The sequence below is a fragment of the Anastrepha obliqua genome, chromosome 3 (genome assembly GCF_027943255.1).
Source record: "Anastrepha obliqua isolate idAnaObli1 chromosome 3, idAnaObli1_1.0, whole genome shotgun sequence".
In the NCBI taxonomy this organism is placed as follows: Eukaryota; Metazoa; Arthropoda; class Insecta; order Diptera; family Tephritidae; genus Anastrepha; species Anastrepha obliqua.
Window position 1 is genome coordinate 104,052,304 of NC_072894.1, and position 20,249 is coordinate 104,072,552.

At 34.2% G+C, this 20,249-nt stretch overlaps 1 protein-coding gene across 1 annotated transcript in view; it reads left to right on the forward strand.

Moving 5' to 3' along the window:
• Window positions 1-10,004, forward strand: part of LOC129242829 (protein embryonic gonad) — a 36,028-nt gene extending 26,024 nt beyond the window's left edge. Inside the window, exon 2 of the mRNA XM_054879688.1 lies at window positions 8,676-10,004. Coding sequence (XP_054735663.1) covers window positions 8,676-10,004 — 1,329 coding nt within the window. The remainder of the gene's footprint in view (window positions 1-8,675) is intronic.
• Window positions 10,005-20,249: the final 10,245 nt, after the last annotated feature.

Consider the following 20,249-nt stretch of genomic DNA (forward strand, 5'->3'; position numbering starts at 1 on the left):
AGCCCTACCAAATTAAGCTACTGTATGGTAGGAAGACAATCCCCACACATTCACATGCATGCATACATACATGCATGCATACATACGAAACAGCATCGTATTAAGTGCAACAGCCACTACATACAGAGCGGCAAATCAGTGGGTAGCGCATTAACGCCAATGGCTGAGGCACGACGTGCATCAGCTGGCAACAAGAAACAATAAGAACGCCGCGCAGAAGCCGCGAACAACAGAGCTTTCAAAAAACTAAAAATGAAAAAAATAACAACAAAAATGAGCATCACTAATCAGCCAAACAAAGGTGTGCTGCCGAGAGTGTATGGCTGCTGATGAGCGATTGAGCAGCTGGCTAAGCAGCTGGTGCTTGGTGAAAAAGTCAAGGTCGCCGAACAAACAAGCGAACAAGCAAACAACCAGTGCATTAATGACACAAAGTAGGAGGCAACAACAGCAACAATTGCTTTAGTAGTAGCAGAAATGAAATAAAAACCTTTTTGTTTCTCATTTAATAAGATGTTGGTTTTTCTTTTTCACTTTTTGTGCTTTGTCTTGCTTTTTTGGTTGCCAACATTTTATGCAGATGGCAGTGTGTTAAACAAAGGCTGATTTAAAAATATGAGCAATACCTTCACAACAACAACAACAACAACAACAACAACGGCAATATCAATGAATATACAAACAAATGGAGGATGCTGTGTGGAAGCAGCAATTGCTGTTGCTGTTGTTGCAGTGCTTTTTGCTCGTCCATTATTGTTATGGCATTAAAAATCATTAATTTTCATTAAACATGCAACACAATTACAGGTGTACACACGTATATATTTATGTAAGCATCAAATGTGCTGGCAATGATATGAAAAAGAGAAGAAAAAAATTTAAGAGCGCTATCGTTGAAAATAAACCAAAAAGGGAGAGCGAACGAATACCAGCAAATAGTAGATATGAAATTTATTGGATGCAAAAGCATTATTTTAGTAACTTTTTTCAGCTGGCTTAAGGTAATTTGTGTGCCAAATGTTATTGAAGCTCGCTGTTATTATAATATGGCACGGTTGATGTGCACCTGATACAACTAAGAATAAATAAAATTACTAACAACAGCTTCAAAAATGGTTGATTGTATAAAAAGCAAAAAATATCTTTTAATAATGGAATATAATGGAAACATGAACTTCACAAAAGCAAATATGATATTAAAAAAAATTATGGAAGCGGATGAGATTTTACGGCAAAAACTCGATAATAGAATTTTATATAATTTTTGTATAAAAAAATCGAAACTTTTCCAAAGTATGAAACTACATCGTGGGCAAATCGTTATACAATTCATGGTAAGAAATGATCGTGTCATACCAATTGTGACTGGAGTAGCGAAACAATTTGCCATGGCTCACAAATAGTGATTAAAAAATTCTATTAACGATGCAGGTCCCTTATGGAGACGCTCGATTTTATGGAGAGTCAATAGCGATTATGTTGTGAAATGATCTTAAATCAATTTAAATTATGAAATGAAAATTTCTCATTAGTATCCTTAAATCCAGGCTGAACTATGTCGGTAGATAAAATGGCCTGATGCTAACATGGATCCCGGGCCACTTTCTATGGACATGTGGAGAGGAGGAAGAGACGGCGGACCACTTTCTGTGCGTCTGCCCAGCCTTCGCTCGAATCAGGCTTGAGGCCCTTGGCCCTGATGTGTTAAGAAGCGACCACCTTGGCTCCTTGGCGCCACTCAGATTTCTTTGGAGGTCGAGTATATTTAAAGAAAATTAAAAAGGGAATCCAAGTGCAGTACAATGGACTTAATTGTGTCTGAGTGTCCCGATACAAAAAAAAAAAAAACAAACAAAACAAAATTATTTCAAGATACTAAGGTTTAAATACGTAACACTGGCTTACAAATAATTATCAAATACGAATGAACTAAGTACAGGGAAGAGATTATTTGGTATTCCTGCGCTGAAAAGGCATTTTTTTTATTTTTCTCGTGAGAAAATATGTCAATTTCTTTCAATTCCTGGTAGCGTTCCTTAAAACTTGTTTCAATGTTTAAAAATTTGCGTTGATTAATTTATAATATTTTGCACACACGATATGAAATTTCTGCTATTCCTTTTCCAATATAACGGGTGATTTTTTAGCTATTGTCTTTTTAAACAGTTGATTTAAACAGCTGACGCACGTTTTGTGTTTTGTTTCACTGTCGAACATCTTCAGTTTGGTCTATAGTTTAACTAGAAATCGTCTTACAAACGAACAACGCCGGCAAATCATTGAATTTTATTAAAAAATGCGTGCTCTGTTAAGAAAGTTTAAAGTCGAAAAATTGTTTTCAGCGACGAAGCTCATTTTTGGATCAATGGGTACGTAAATAAGCAGAATTGTCGATTTTGGAGTGAAGATCAATTAGAAGAATTGCAGGAGCTACCAATGTATTCAGAAAAGGTCACAGTTTGGTGCTGTTTATGGGCTGGAGGTATCATTGGACCGTACTTCTTCAAAGATGCCGCGAATCGTAACGTAACTGTGAATGGTGAGCGCTACCGTGAAATGATATCCAACTTTTTTTGCCCAAAATGTAAGAGCTTGACTTGCATGACATGTGGTTTCAGCAAGACGGTGCCACATGCCACACAGCACGCGTAACAATGGACTTGTTGAGAAGCGAGTTCAGTGAACATTTTCTTTCACGTTCAGGACCTGTCAATTGGCCACCCAGATCGTGCGATATAACGCCTTTAGATTATTTTTTGTGAGGCTATGTTAAAGCTCGTGTCTATTCAGACAAACCTGCCTCAATTAACGAATTGGAAGACAACATTAAAGCATTTATATGTGAGATACCGGCCGAAATATTGGAAAGAGTATGCCAAAATTGGACTAAGCGAATGGATTATTTGAGGCGCAGTCGCGGTCAACATTTGCTTGAAATAATCTTCAAATATTAAATTATATGGAAAGTACTATCGATTTAAATAAAAATTTCATGTATTTTTCGGAATTTTCCGTGGGTTTTTTTGAAAAACTTTCCTATAACTCTTAAAAAATTAGCCTTTATAATGAACTTCTTTGGCGTATCTCCTGGCGCCATCCAGTCTTTGCTTTATATTGATGTATAGGTACCATTTCTTATCTCCAGTGACGATTTGGTACAAAAAGCGCTGTTTACGACCTCGTGTTACTCGATGGCGGGCGAGATGCTGAGAAGCAATTTGAAGGCGACTTGACTTGTTTTTTTCGTTGAGCTCGTGAAGCAGCCAGGTTCACAATTTTTCGGTAATCTAATTGAATCAAGATTACTGAGAATCGTTTTATTCATTTTTTCCACCAATTCACGACTACTTTGGTGACCATCGCCCTTTTCTGAACTTTGCAAACCATTTCCGCGCTGTAGACTTACCTATGACCCCTTCTCCATACACGTCGGCGGAAGTCGAATCAAATATTTCTCGTTCGTACTCTTTTGGCACACATACTCACTCATACTTGTGGCTGGCTTTTAAATGCATTATGCCTCGGTTTTTTAACTCCTTTTTTAATTTTTTAATTTTTTTTTTCTTTCCAATTTTTTTTTAATATTTGCTGTGTAATTATAATTGCCATTCATGCATAATTGGCTCAACATTAAATGAAAAATAAATGTAAATACTAGTGCGTACGAGCTCTTAAATATGCATGTGTGTGTGTGTTGGTGTGTAATTAGTTCAGCGCTGAACAAAAGCCACACTTAAAAGGCCATCAGCATTGCAGGCCAAATGAAGCAAAAAGGAGTGAATTTCTTGTACTCGCACACTTTACACTAATGTGCTACATTATCTTACACAACAACAACAAAAACCACTGTGTAAAATCTTCTATGTATAACAGTAATTGTGACCTATTCACTTGCCGCTATTTCTAACTGATACTTGCTACGATAGGAGATGTGCATATGTATGTATATATTAGGGTGACTCACCAAAGCACAGGTGAGGTTTTTAAGGTTTAATTTAAAAATGTATAACAACAAAAATATGTATTATTATAAAAAAAATTTCATAAATCTCAAAATTTACGTGAGCAGCAAAATGATTTAGAATTGAAGATAATTTGATTTTTTTATGCACAAAATTACTTTTTAAAAATATTTTTTGACATGTTTGTATTTTTTATGAATAAAATAAGTTTTTGAAAGAATTTTTTGGAATGAATTGATTTTTTTATGAATAACATTAGTTTTTGGAAAAATTTTTGTAATTATTTGATTTTATTATGAATAAAATTAGTTTTGAAAAACATTTCTTGGAATGATTGGATTTACTTATGAAAAATATTTTTTGGGATATTTAAATTTATTGTAAATAAAATTATTGTTTAAAAATATTTCTTGGAATAATTTGATTTTTTTGTGAATAAAATTAGTTTTGAAAAATATTTTTTGGAATGATTTGACTTTTTTATGAATAAAATTAGTTTATTTTTTGGAATGATTTGATTTCTTTTAAGAATAAAATAAGTTTCTGAAAATATTTCTTGGAATAATTTGATTCTTTTATGAATTAAATTAATTTTTAAAAATATTTCTTGGTATAATTTGATTTTTTTGTGAATAAAATTAGTTTTGAAAAATATTTTTTGGAATGATTTGATTTTTTTATGAATAAAATTAGTTTTGAAAAATATTTTTTTGAATGAATTGATTTCTTTTATGAATACAATAAGTTTCTGAAAATATTTCTTGGAATAATTTGATTTTTTTATGAATAAAATTAGTTTTGAAAAATATTTTTTGGAATGAATTGATTTCTTTTATGAATGAAATAAGTTTCTGAAAATATTTCTTGCAATAATTTGATTTTTTTATGAATTAAATTAATTTTTAAAAATATTTCTTGGTATAATTTGATTTTTTTGTGAATAAAATTAGTTTTGAAAAATATTTTTTGGAATGATTTGATTTTTTTATGAATAAAATTAGTTTTGAAAAATATTTTTTTGAATGAATTGATTTCTTTTATGAATGAAATAAGTTTCTGAAAATATTTCTTGCAATAATTTGATTTTTTTATGAATTAAATTAATTTTGAAAAATATTTTTTTGAATGAATTGATTTCTTTTATGAATGAAATAAGTTTCTGAAAATATTTCTTGGAATAATTTGATTTTTTTATGAATAAAATTAGTTTTGAAAAATATTTTTTGGAATGATTTGATTTTTTTATGAATAAAATTAGTTTTGAAAAATATTTTTTGGAATGATTTGATTTCTTTTATGAATAAAATTAGTTTTGAAAAATATTTCTTGGAATGATTTGATTTTTTTATGAATAAAATTACTTTTTAAAAGTATTTTTTGGAATGATTTGATTTCTTTTATGAATAAAATTAGTTTTGAAAAATAATTCTTGGAATGATTTGATTTTTCTATGAATAAAATTAGTTTTTTAAAATATTTTTTTGAATGGTTTGATTTTTTATGAATAAAATATTATATATTTATGTATAATTTCAAAAAATATAATAAAAATATTTTTTCCAAAAGTTCTCTTCAGGTAGTAGAGGACATTGTTTTTAAGGGACTGCATAAAATTGTTCAAAAATCTTACCAATAGGATCAAAATAATGATATTTTTGAAGTTACTTTAAAATCGGTTTAGCTCACACAAATCTTAAAATTTCCCCGAAATATTTTGGCGGAGGTCTTAAAAATTATTTACGATTCAACTTTAAAATTTTAGTTACAATTCAGGTGGAAGAACAGTACCGATGTTTTTTTTTTTTTTGTATCGAGAGTTATGCACCCTAATGTAGACATGAATAGATAAGTCTAGTGTGCCTGCGAAACCCAACTGTTAGCGTTACACTTACACTCATACATACACACAAATAATCGTAGTAATATTTATATATCGAAAAATGTGCCCCATTTTCTTGGCGTATGCCTATTTTTACTCCACTCCATACAAATTAATTGTTGCCTCAAGAGAGCGCACAAAGAAGGTTTGGCATCACTTAATGCACTCATACATATGTCCATACTCGTATATGTAGATGTGTGCATACGCATCTATAAGAAAGTATATAATTTACAAGTCAAGTCAGTGTTGAAAGGTGTTAATTAATTCGCTATTAGCGTAAAAGCATATAATGGGACCATTGTATGCTTCGGAATGAATTCGTATTCATATTTGTGGAGATGTAGAAGTAGCGTTTCAATATTCCTGGCTGGCTTTTGGTGGCTTTGAAAGAATGAAATTTGTGTCAAGTTTGTTGCTTAAGTCTTTTGTTTGATGTTGATAGCATTAATGTCGACTTACTGTTACTAGTGTGCGGGTTACATATGTCTGTATCTCTACTATAGAACTTGGTACAATTAGATTAGGTTAAAGTGACAGTTGCAATATCGGCATAAATTAATTATGATGTCATGCGAAATTCTAATGCTATCTTACGACTTTTTAATAGGAGAAGTAATGACTACTGATCGGGTATACTCCGTTCCTATTTGCTAGTTTCATTCGCTTAAGTCGATCACTTTTTCACTTTTATTCCAGAAGCGCCTCTATACCATTTTCTTCCATCTGAGTGGCACATGGACCGAATTCAACAAATCACGAATAAATTTTCTGCTTTTTCTAATTGAATTATTTGGTGTCCGTGCTAGTACGTCAAGCCCGTACTAACTTCTTCATTGTATACTATACAATGTACCTTTAGAAGGCCTGCTGCTAATACTTTCTTCCATCGAATACTTTCTTCCATCCAGGGTCGTCGCTTTGCATATTTTTCTAGACCAACCTCCTGTGCCTCGAATTAAAAGCTCATCTGGTGGTAAGGTACTTATGAATGGTGGTTTTATATATCGAGAGCAGATTTTACTCCTGAGTAGACGCAGTACAAAATGTCACTGATAAAATGGAGTCTCAGACGGATACCAGTGATTTCAAAGTACACCAAGCTCTCTATATTTCCCAATTATAGCAATCAAGGGCATGCAGAGAACAGGGTGTACGATGGCGGAACTAAACTTTAAATCTAAAGCTTCTCTCTAATAGTTGAACGTATGCGTGGATAGGGGACCGCATTAACTTTGTACTCGACGCTACAAGTTTGTCCTCGTCAGTCTAAGTGAAATAAAGAGTCTGCCGTGAGACTTACAAGAACTAGTATTATTAAGAAAAATTTTAGACTTTAATGCTTCACAAATCAAGTCGTGCAAGCTCTTATGCCTAGTGATCCTCGTCATGCCCCTTGACTTCATGCCATCCAGAGTCGTGCTTGACAAGAGATACAGTGTGGTGCTGCTAGAAGTTCAATTTTGGTCAAACTCAGAAAATGACCCTGGCAAACACTGTTTTCGCATTTTCAAGGATGGTTCCAGGACTGAGCACGGTTCCGGCTTTGGGGTCTACAGCTGCAGTTGGACAAAACTGGTGTTACTTGTCATGTCCGACTGACTGTCGCAGTTCCTTTTGTCACTAAGCAGAGGGGCTGTAGAAGGCTGGTTGGACTGATGACGGGCCACTTTCTATGGGCAAAGCACATGGAAAAGGTAGGCAACTCAGACAGTGCACTCTGCCCAGTATGTAATTAGCCTTCGCTCGATTAAGGCTTGAGGTCTTTGGCACTGATGTGTTAAGAAGCGGCCACCTTGGCTCCTTGGCACCACTCGGATTTCTTCGGAGGTCGAGTAGGTTTAAAGAAAATAAAAAAGGGAATTCGAGTGCAGTACAAATGACTTAATTATGTCTAAATATGTCTGTGCTTGTTAGTCTGTTCCGACAAAAAGAAAAATGCGTAAAAAAATTTCTACAAGACAATGTTGGAGCGATATCGTACAGTAAGCACAACCTATATATTTTGGAGTGATGAAGTAAATTTTCATTTGGAGGTGTAAATGAGCAAACTTGCCATTATTGGTCACCTAAAAGACAAAACTCACTATAAAATATCAACGACACATTCCCAAAGTAACAGTTTGTTGTCTTCATGAAGCAGTGAAATAATTGGACAATATTTTTTTTCAAATGTCTATGGATGGACGATTATTTTATGTCGTTAATGAGAGAACATCCTTCCTTCAGTACTCCCACGGGGTGGTTAGCCAACGATATCATGGCGCTATTGCGTGATTTCTTTTTTAAGAAACTGACAAGCCATTTCAATGACATATTCTGGCCACCCAATTCGTCCAACCTTACCCCAATGAACTTTTTCTTTGTCGCGGTACCTCAAAAGCAAAATCTAGGAATCCCGACAGCAGTTCTGCATAGCGGCGTACGGATGGAAAAATAAATTTGAGTCTGTAACGAAAATCACATCAATTCAGGTTTAAAACCGAGTACCTCATTTATAATCAAACACCTAATTTTCATCGAAATTTCGTATGTTTTACTCAGACTTTTTAGTAAAATCTTGTGTATTATTTTAAAACTAATTTATTTTAAAATATTAAAAAAGATTTATTTTAAATTTTGTCTTATCTTTTTTAGAATTTGCGGAGTCCTTAAAGAATTAAAAAGCTAACGGTTTAAGCCACTTGCATTGCCTACATTAATTTTTGTAAAAATATATCTATATTTTTTAATATTTTTCTGAAACTCCAGTTTCATAGCTTAAGCTCGACATGTCACTTTTTCTGAACTTTTTATTTGATGCCTCTCTTAATTTTCCTCTCTTCTCTTTACAGTCCTTCTTTGGCCGCACGTACAATAACATTTCTGCCATCGCTGGCTGCAAAAACAACGGTGACTGTGTGATCAACAAGAAAAATCGCACTGCCTGCAAGGCGTGTCGCCTGCGCAAGTGTCTGTTGGTGGGCATGTCAAAGAGCGGTTCACGTTATGGACGTCGTTCAAATTGGTTTAAGATACACTGCCTACTGCAGGAACAACAAAGCGTACCCGGCAATGGTCCCGGTGGTGGAGGCGGAGGTGGCATTGGCGGTGGTGGTGGTGGGGGTGGTGGCTCCATCGGTGACAGTAGTACAAACAGAGCCAGCTTTGAACAACTAGCGCGACTGCATCAACTGCAGGCGCGTCAAACATACCAAGACAAAACGAATCCCTGCATCAAATCAGCCAGCATGTCACCAACAGCCTTGGCGCTTAGTGCAGCAGCAGCGGCGGCAGTTGCTGCGAATAGCAGAGGCTCACCGCAGCCACCTGCGCAACACGCGCTACTAAGCAACGCGGCGAAATTTCTCAATGGCGTGGCAGACAGCGCGCGACATCATCACCAGCAGTCGCAGCACCAGCTACAACATCAACAACAACACCAACACCAGCAGTCACAGCACCACTTAGTCCCGTTTGGCTATGGCAAGGCGGAAACCCGGCTCAGCGAAACGCCTAGCGATTCAGGCGCATCTTCCGCTGGCGATGCGGCGGATGATGCTCGCAGCAGCGTTTCGGGCCGTCAAGAACGCAATTGCAATTCAGCACAACATCTCGCTTCTATAACCTGCGATGATATGGAGGAAGCAGAAGCGCGAGAGCGTCGTCACCAGCAACTCTTGCAAATATATCGTTCCCACTCAGAACCTTTGCGCAGCCCGTTCGTTCACTTTGCCTTACCGCCGCATGTATCCCCGCTGGGCGCACCACCAGTAACGTTACTTTCCACCAGTGCTGCTGCAGGTAGTCCACCAGCGCATCTTATGCCCGCCGCTTTGAAGGAGGAAATCAAACGTGTTAGCGAAGCAGCAGCTGCAGCGGCAGCGGCGGCAGCAGTCACAGCAACGGTTGACTGTTCTGCCGTTGGTGGTGCGCAAGAGGAACCCATCGACTTGTCATTGAAGGGGCGTGAATTGGAACGGCGGCTTGCAGCGGCACGTGCGAGTTATGATCAACATTTGGCGGATGGTGGGGGCAATTCACTTACTTCCACAACGCCGCCATATGCGAACGCGTCACCTGCTAAACTAAATGCGGAAGCGTCGGCGTTGTCGCACGCTGTGATACACAAACCAACGCCGTTGGACTTGACGTTGGTGCGCTCACAGACGCTAACGGGGTGAGGGTAGACATAATGGGAATTGTTGACATTCGTTTGTATTTTTTTTTGTTTTTTTGTGTTCTTATCTGTTATTTGTTATTTGTTATATATTTTAGGTTTTTCTGTTTTTCACTTATTTATATTTATTTAACAGTAAAAGCTTGATAAAGCTAAATTCCGACATTCAAAGCTGATTGGCATCATGAGTATGACTCGATATACCTACGCCTATGGAAATTTCTCTCTTCTAGAAGTCTTTAGTTACCTCTGTGTGCAAAATAATGGGAGCGCAAGATATTACCAAGTTTCAGTTTGGTTTTTACTTTTTTATGTTGAATTATTTACGATGCTAAGAATTTTCTTTCATATAAAACACATTTTCGAAAGTCTTTTGCATGGAAGGAAATCCTCAACGCCTTCTCGAACAAAAATTGTCAAAAATCAACGCGTTCTTTGTGCGTCTTCTAACTTACATGTTTTACCAAAAGATAAATGGGCTACACAAGCAAAGCTACATACCTGAAATTTTTCAAACTATTCAAAATTTTAGTGTATTTTTTTATTGGTTATTTTTGTGAATTTTGTACACAGTTTTACGCTTTGAGTTATATGCATTTTTTTGTAGAATCCACTAATTCGTCGCACACTTATTATTTTGCCCACAACTGTACGTATTCAATATCTGAATTACCGCCACATTTTTTGCACGCGTTACTTAAAAAACCAAACGAACAGTTGCAAATTATCGAGCTTTTGCTGTTCCTAATTCTTCTATTAATTTATATTAAACATATTTTGGACTGCATCTTTCATGAAAAACATACTAAACTTCTTTACTTGAATTTTTATCTTTCACTGAATTTATTAAATTGAAATATTTATGCTAGTTCCAAAACCTTTGTTCCAAACTCATAATTTTTATATTCCTTTTTTGTTTTTCTTTATTTGAAAATATTTTTTTTCTATTACTTGTTTTTTTATTTTATATTTTGTATTCATCATACATGCATTATTGAAAATATTTTTATTTGTTGTTTATATATTTATGAAATAGTTTTTTTAAATTTTTTGTAAATATTCAATTGGCCAAGTCACACCTGAGAATTCCCTTGTGCCATAGTAAAAACCCTGGTGAATTAAATATGAAATATTTGTACAAAAAATGGAAAATTAGTTAATAGCAAAAGTATTTGGAGGGAATAGTAATAATACCCCTGAATTTTCTGTCCTTTAAACATTGTTATTTTTGCTTTACTATTTATTTCTTTATTCCCTAAAGAACTTTCTTAAATTTTTTTTTTTTTTTCTCAATGAAGTTTTTTCCTTAAGCACTTTTTTAGTAAAATCTTATTTATCCTCACACATTCCTGGTTTAAAAAAAAATATTTTTTTCCCCTTTAAATATTCTTTCTTTACAAAATCTTTTTGAACAAAAATTTGGGTAAGCAATTAAAAATAGCCCTAAATTTTCTCCCCTATAAGATTTTCTTCTGTTTTTACTTTCTTAAATATTTTTTTTTTTTTTTTTTTTCAATTTTAAAAAACTTATGTTTCCTTAAAAAACTTGTGTTTCCATTAAATATTTTTTTCTATAGCTAGGGACCAAAAGGCTTATAGCCAACCAGGCTAACCTAAATCTTTTTTTCTTTAATTTTTGTTTTTTTTTTCCTTAAAAACACTATTTTTACAATCTTTTCTTCCTTAATATTTTTCCTCTTAAAGTTTTTTTTTTGCAAAATTTGTTGAAAAATTAATATTAGCCGAACATTTTTTTTTTCTAAAAACTAATTTTTCCCTTAAAATATTTTCAATTACTCTTAAAAAAGTTCTTTTTACCCTGCGATCAAAAAGTAAAGTGAAGGTGATGTTGACTGTTTCTTCGATTGCCAAGGCGTAGTGCACCATAAGTAGCTTCCATCGGGCCAGACAGTCAATAAAGAATATTATTTATCCGTTTTGAAGCATTTGAGCGATGCTGTACGTCGCAAACGGCCGAAAATGTGGGCAAACAATAATACTTGGATTTTGCATTATGATAACGCGCCATCGCACCGAGCCGAAATTGTGCTGGATTATTTGAACAAACACCAAGTAAATACCATCGTGCAAGCTCCTGATATGACCCCAAGCGACTTCTTTTTGTTTCCCAAGTTGAAGTTTCCACTTTGTGATAAAATAAATTTTCCTGAATTTTAACTCTTTTTTTTATTTAAACATTCACGGTACTTTCTGGTCGTAGGGTAGGTAGGTAGGTAGGTAGGTAAAATGGTTGAAGTGCACCTGGCACTCTTCAAGTAGCACTAAAGCGCTGTTTTGATACCATTATGAGACCTCCAACAGGTAGATATCAGAGCTATTGATATAAAGGAGAGGATTGATTGGATTTAGCTCCCAGTAACATTAGTCGTCGTACGGCGGCCGCCGTAGCCGAATGGGTTGATGCGTGACTACCATTCGGAATTCACAGAGAGAACGTTGGTTCGAATCTCGGTGAAACACCAAAATTAAGAAAAATATTTTTCCAATAGCGGTCGCCCCGCGGCAGGCAATGGCGAACCTTCGAGTGTATTTCTGCCATGAAAACGCTCCTCATAAAACATATCTGCCGTTCGGAGTCGGCTTGAAACTGTAGGTCCCTCTATTTGTGGAACAACATCAAGACGCTCACCACAATTAGGAGGAGAAGCTCGGCCAAACACCCAAAAAGGGTCAATTATATATATATATAACCTTAGTCGTCTAGCTGCCAAACCCCGACATTACACCTACAGTCTCCTTCTCTGAAAGGTCCCCACAGCTTCTGCAACGGGGGTTTAATGGTAACCCTAGCTTTTCCGCGTGTGTGCCGATCATCCAGTCACCGGTAAACACAGCTACGAGTTTGGAAATTGAATTGCAAGGAGTCCAAACAACTTTCTGAGTTCTTCGTATATCGTATCGGGAGCAAAGGGTTTTCGAAATAGCACATGAAGAAATCGAGCTCCACCTTTTCTGCGCTTTCCTGAGAAATAATTTGTGCAGTTCCCCTTTAAACTGTCAAGGGAATGCCGATGACCGGGTAGGAGGTCTCTGAGGCCAATTCAGTCGCCTTACTGGCAAGTTCATCAGCAATTTTCTTTCCCTCTATGTTCCTATGTCCTGGAGCCTAGATTAGAGAAATGCTCCCTGCACACCCAAGAGATTTGATTTCTTCTGTACAGGAGTTTACTAATAGTGTACATATATTAATCCTTCCAGAAATATTTTTTATTTATTAAATTACTTTATTTTTGCTGAACATTTTTTTCTGTTTCAAGTTTGTGGTTAAAAATACTTATTTCCCTTAAAATTTTTTATCTCTATTTTTTTCAATCATTTGAAACACAAATTTGGTAAAAATATAATAACAGCGTAATTGTTCCCCCCCAAAACCAAATTTTCTCTTATAATATTTCAATATTTTTTTTTTATTGTAATATTTTAATATTTTTTGAATTTTTTTATATTTTTCGTAATATTGTTACATCATTTTTAACAAAACTTCTTTTTTCAATTCTTCGAGCATTTTTTCAAATTTTTAAAACTGTTTTGTTATTTTAAAATTGTTTTCTTTTCGCATTCAAGTTTCTGATTTAAAAATAGTTCGGTTTCTTTCTTAAAACTATTTTTCCTTACATATATAATAAATGCCTAACATATTTTTCCCAAAAACAAATTTTTCCCCTGAAATATATATCTTGAATTTTTTTTATAACTCTTCTCCTGATTTTTTTCGTTTCTTAAACTTATTTTTTTTTTGGGAATAATTTTTTTAATTTTTTTTTTGGTAATTCATTTCCTTTTAAAAATGTTCTGCTTGAAATTTTTTGGGCCCTAAAATTAACTTTTCCTTAGGAACTCATTTTCTAAAAAAATTCTTTTTGCTTTAAATGCTTTTCTTCTAAAATTTACTTTTCTTTAAAAAATTTTATAATTTTTTCATATTTTATTCTTTAATATTTTATAATTTTTAAATTTTTTATTTATAATTTTTTAATATTTTATTTTCATTAAATCACATTAAAGGATGTTTCTTTTCAATTGAAGGAAATCTTTTTTACACGATTTTGTTTTCCTCTTCTTTCCTTTTTTCTGTAAAGTCTAATTTTCCTTAAAAATATTTATCTTTTCCACAAATAAAATAATAAGTCTGTAAAGTCTAATTTTCCCTTTCTCCTAATTTTTTTAAATATTATTTTTTCCATACATTTTTTTCCTAAAATTAAATTTTGCTTCAAAACTTGTTTTCCGATTTTCTTTCCCAAAATATAATATTTTATATATTCCTCATTTTTTCTTTGTTGTTATAAATATAATAATATTGTATAATAAATAATAATATCTTAATAATAAATATTTTCCTCAATTTTTTTTTAATTTTGCTGTAGATACCAAAATTTCCAAAAAAATTTCTTACTAGTTTTATAAATTTTTGTCCATAAAATGACTTCATCGTATAAATTTCTTAATATTTTCCGTCAAAAAAAAAATATTTTAAAAAATATTTTAAATATATTTCGCCCACCACATAATTTGCTTTTTAATAATATATTCTTAATATTATAAAAAATGTTTCGCACCTAAATTTATCTCTTCTTAAATACTTTTCTCCTCCCAAATATATTATTCCATTTTTTCCATAATATTTCTTTTAAGAAATATTTTCCTTAAAATACATATAATACTTTTTTTCTTACCAAAAATATAACTCTCACAAATTTGACGCTCAAAATTATGGAATTGCAAGCCTACAAACTATCATTTTCGAATTTTATAATTTTTAAGTATTAGTAAAAACATAACTAAAAAATACAACTTTTCATTGCAAGTTGGACATATTTTGCATAATAAACTGAAAAAATGTATGTATAAAATATATTAAAAGTATGCCAATTTCTATTTCAAAACACGAGTAAAATATGCAGCTAATCCTTTAGAGGCACAAACGTCCAAAACCCAGTCTACAGTTTCACTGTATTAAATACTGAAATAAATTAAAAACCAGTCAACTTAAAATTTTATACTTAATAGTGAATTATTTCTTATACAATACAACATAAATAGTTTTAGCTTAAGTCAATTTTTTGTAATAGAATTTAAGCGTTAGTGTTAATAGAATTTTGAATAAAATACAAATGAAGATCTATGAAATGTATTAGCTAATTTTGTTTTGTATACGAATCTGTTTTATGTAATTTCAAGAAAATAATTTAATTTATATTTCAACAAATAGTTTGTTTTTAGCTTAATTTAATGTGTCAAAAAATATGTAAAATATGAATTTTAGTTTTAATTTTAAATTAAATGTATTGTTTTCGTTTTTCCATTGTTTTACATGCATAAATATTTTTTTGTTTTATTACTATTGAATATTATTATTGACTATTTTAATAAGTAATGAAATTTTTTCTGTATAAATAATTTATTAATACGCATAAGTTTATTTATTTTTGTACAAGTTGATAGAAATTTAGCAAGAAAAAATTTATGGAAAATCAAATAAATTAAAGCAATAAAAATTAGTGGCATAAAATAAAGTTTATAGAAAGAAATTATTTTTTCGTCTTTTCGTATAATTTTTTAAGGGCATTTGACACTTTTTGTGGGTAATAAATTTTGTAATAAAATAATATAAAATAAAATAAAATAAATTTTGTAACAAAATGAAAGGAGCAGCATTGACTATTATGACATGAAAATATGAGTTTATTAAAGCAGATGCAAAATAAATAGAAAAAAAATGATAATTGAAAAAAAATTATTAAAAAAAGTATGCTCACTTGGTTTCGAAAGGCGTTATACAACTTTCAACAATCGGCCGCAGCTCCTCCACAGTTAGGCTTCACAGAAACTTCACTTCTGGAACTAATTTGATGTTATGAGGCTGCTAGCTAGAACTTTTAGAAAAAATTCGCCACGCTGTGGACTGAAAGATTACCAGTCCCTGTTAACAGTGTAGATCGACTGAATTGGTTCATCTTGAAGCGAATCATTGAGATGCGTGATTATTTCGGTATTTCGGCCGTCGCGTGGTCTCACTGGTACAAAAACCCTCAATAGTAGAAATATTGATTCAAATTTAACCTCTGTAGTGAACATAGCCTATCTGGCATTACGATTACTGTGACTGAAAATTTTAATAAACTCTTAAAGTCACAACTAAGGACAGAAAATTTCAATAGAATTTCAGAGAATTTTCTAAACGCTGGTTACCTAAAAGATTCGTATTTACAAATACGTGAAAACTGTGCGATATGTTGCGTCGAAGTAAAAAATTTGTTGATATTTATGTACAGAATTCAATGGCAAAATGGTGGTTGCAATAATTACATTCCGGTGATATGGACATGAAAATTAAAAAGCTCTCCTGGTATGCCAATCGTCGCATATGTCATGGAAATCGTAGAGTGGAACCGGCATGAAAGCTTTTATTTTATTGTTCACTAGCTGTACCTGGCGCGCGTTGCTACGCCAACAACTAAAACAAATTTAAGAAAAATAACTTTAAAGAAAAATCAGTACACAAATATTTAACTCATTCTAAACCATTTTATTGATTTTGTTTATTTCGAAAAAATTCTGACATTACAAGTGCTGTGGGATATACGATATTTCTTGTTTTTCCATCTGGTGCGTAGACGAATAAATCAGAAGGTTTTCCGACACGTCAGCAAGCCACATTGAGCTGTTCATGTGAGAAGCATGGATTCTCCAAATTTAATCCACACACTTGTAACGATTGTCCTTGTGCTTTGTTAATAGTCATTGCGAAAGCGAGTCGCACAGGGAACTGTAAACGTTTGAATTCGAATGGCATATCTGTCGGGATCATTGGGATACGTGGCAACAGCACGTCTTCATCTTTGAATTTTCCCTTCAAAATTGTTGCCTCGATAACATTGTTCATCGTTTTCTTGACTTAGAGTCTGGTTCCGTTGCAAAGTCGTGGTGGATTTATGTTTCGAATAAAAATAATGGGTACCCCAATTTTCAATGTAAGAACGTGCGGCGGCATGCCTGGCAAATCAAGCGAATTCAAGAATTCAGTTGGATAGTTGACAACCTCGTCTTGATTGTCCACAGTATCAATGGACTTATATGTTGTCGTTTCACTGGGTATTCCATGCTGAATGGTGAAGTTGATGGTATTGACATCGATGTTTTCGGCTGCTAATATAGCACGCGTAGTGAGCCACTAATGGTTTTTGTAGCTTTGTGCAATGTTTGGGAAATCTTTTTGCACCAATTCGTCGATGCTTTCTGTGATCTTACAGAAGTTTGCTGGCAGGGTGATACATTGTATAGATTCATCAATTTCCATCCGCCCATTTCCGATATTCAATAATTGTTTTGCAAAATTTCCACCCGATGCATCCGGTTGTAGTTGTACTCGCATGTTAGTTTTCAAAGTCAATTTCTGTGAATGTCGCCATAGAACTGATGATTTAAGAATGCATTAAGTTCATCAGCGGGTGTTGAACATGATATAATGGGCAGTGTTTGTCGAAAATCACCAGACAATAAAATGAGTGCGCCACCGAAGATACGTCTGTTCCCTCTCAAATCTCGCAGTGTACGATCAAGCGCTTCCATCTATGAACATGTCATATTCGTTTCCTCTGTGGGCATACTAATTTTTACGACAATCGGTGAACGGGGCAGAAGTGGCTACTCTGCAGCGCCACCTGATGGCGAGTGGCATCAATGAGCATATTCTACGAACCTTCTCCGTGGAAAAATACATACATGTACCAATTTTTGTAATAAGCGGTCCATTAGTTTTTGAGTTCATCGATGACATACAGACAAACATACATTTTTATATAGAAAGATTAACTGAAAATTTGCCACAAGAAAATCTGAAACCATTTCCATAGGGTTGGTCGCAAATAAAGGGTGATGCTGGAATGCTACATAAATTGGGGCTATTGAGGCTAACGTCTTTTGAATGAAATCGGTGCTTACCACTCTATGCTGAAACTTTACAAAGTCAACTCATTTTATGCTGATGTTGCTCACCTATACTTTTCTGTCTCCGAACGGCAGCCAATTTTTATGAGGAGCATTTTCATAGGAAAAAAAACTTATTCTATTACATAATTTGATGCCTCGTGTCTACCAGGGCCTCACCGAATAGTAGTCATGCACAAACGAATTCGGCTATGGCGGGCGGATGGTAAATAGCTATAAAAAAGTAGTTGACATATGAAAACAATAGCCAAAAAATATTGCGATGAGCTTGTTCAACTAATCGCCAAGACTCGAAAGACTAAGCAAATTTCCTTTTTCCAACGTTTTTAAAAATTTACGCAATTTAACTTCATGATTCAAAATGGGTTTTTAGATGAGCTTGTGAGAAGAAACTGGTCACACTTTTTGCTAAAGAGTACTCCTTTACTTTCGAAGTTATGAAATCTCAAATCTCTTTTAGAATGGGCAAAAGTTTTGGCACAAAATGGTACCTATTTGCTTTACATCGGATAATCCTATGTAGTATCCAAGTATGTTAGTTTTCTCGCCGAAATTAGGACCATCGGAAACGGTTCATTGACTTTATACTCATGGACTTTTCATGTATGTATGAGATATGTGTCATTTTTTATACTACTGATTTTGCCTTTTATTCAATTTACCCTTATTATGACACCAAATCAAGCTCATGGCTCTAAAATGACCGAAAAGTGATAAAACCCATTATTTATATAAAACCCAGCAGCTAAGGAGTCAGATTAGTGTAACTGATTTAATAAGGTTTGTAAAAAAAAATATTCTAATTTTGCTCGAAATTCTAACCGAGACGTTAAAACAATCCTTTATTGATACTATATATCTCAATCAGGCTTGGCATACCCATTAACTGATGCTAACTAAAAATTTTTTCCTGTTTGCGGTCTAAACAAAATCAATCATCTAACTTTTGGAAATGTAGAATGGCATGCTTTCAAGGTATTTATTGAGATCTGATCAGTCTTCATATATATACCTATATATCTAAATATATTTCATTGGAACTCCTACACCAATTCTGATCCATAAATAGAGGAACCTACAGCTTTATGCCGCCTTCGAATGGTAGATGGTTGAGCAGTTGTTTTTTTTTTTTAATAAAACCTTTCAGGAAATTTTTTGAAAGGATCTTAACATCGCTCACTTCTGAATATATCTCCGTTATTTTCACTTTTTTCTCACAAGTCTCTTAACCGCCACCCAACAGTTGACGCAAAACAACTCAATAATGCCAGTCGTCGTCAGCCGTAGTAGTGGCTGCAGCCAAAATCGAAGAACTCATGTCAGCACAGCATCAATCGGACAATATTGCAACGTCCACTGGTCGACTGCATTGACTTCAACTCAATTGCTTGCTGCTGCTGCTGGCCAACAACATACCAGCAACGGTCAAAGCAGCAACATGAGCGTTTGGTTTCAATGCTGTTTTTGTGGTTGTTGCTGTTGACTTTAGTAACACTAACACCATACAGAAGCCATTGCTCATATGTGCCTCATGTGCTTGCTGCATTTTGTTGCTGCTGCCTACTACTCAGGTACGATGACAACGCATATTGCCGCTGTCATGGCACAGCAGAACACAGCAACAAGAACAGCAATAGCAATGACAATCCATCAATTCAAAACGCCGGGCAGTTGCTGACAACGAGGCGGTGGTCAAAAGCCTTTACTAGGAGTAGCACAAATAACACACTCACACACATACACATACACATTGGCACATTGCGTTTGGCACGAAAGGAGCGCAAGGGCGCGCGACTCGAAAAAAGTCAACGCCAAAAAGTCAAACTGTCCATTACTCATTTTAGCTGTCAACTTGGGGAGCGACGCCGAACAAGACAATGCAACAAAAAACGAAGCTGTAGAGAAAATAGCGTGCAGCATAAGTAGGCAATATCAATAGAAAAAACAGCAACAACAACAACAATAATGGCCGGCTGTAATAGAAAAAAGGCAACGCATTCGGCGACAATATTGACCCAAAGGCATTGGTGTTGTTGTTGCTCTTGCCATTATTTGTTGCCACTGGCCGTTGCTAATGTATGTACTTGCCACCGCTACTTGAGGCAGTTAAGCAAGCAAGGCAGGCAAGCAGGCCAGCAAGCTGGACGGTAGGCAGTCCACCATGTAGGTAGGTAGACAAGTAGATAGGCACTGCCAGTAGCTGGCATGACTTTTGGCCAAAAGACATTTTTCATACAAATATTATTTGTTTTGGCTTGGTTTTCTGTAAATATTGTCA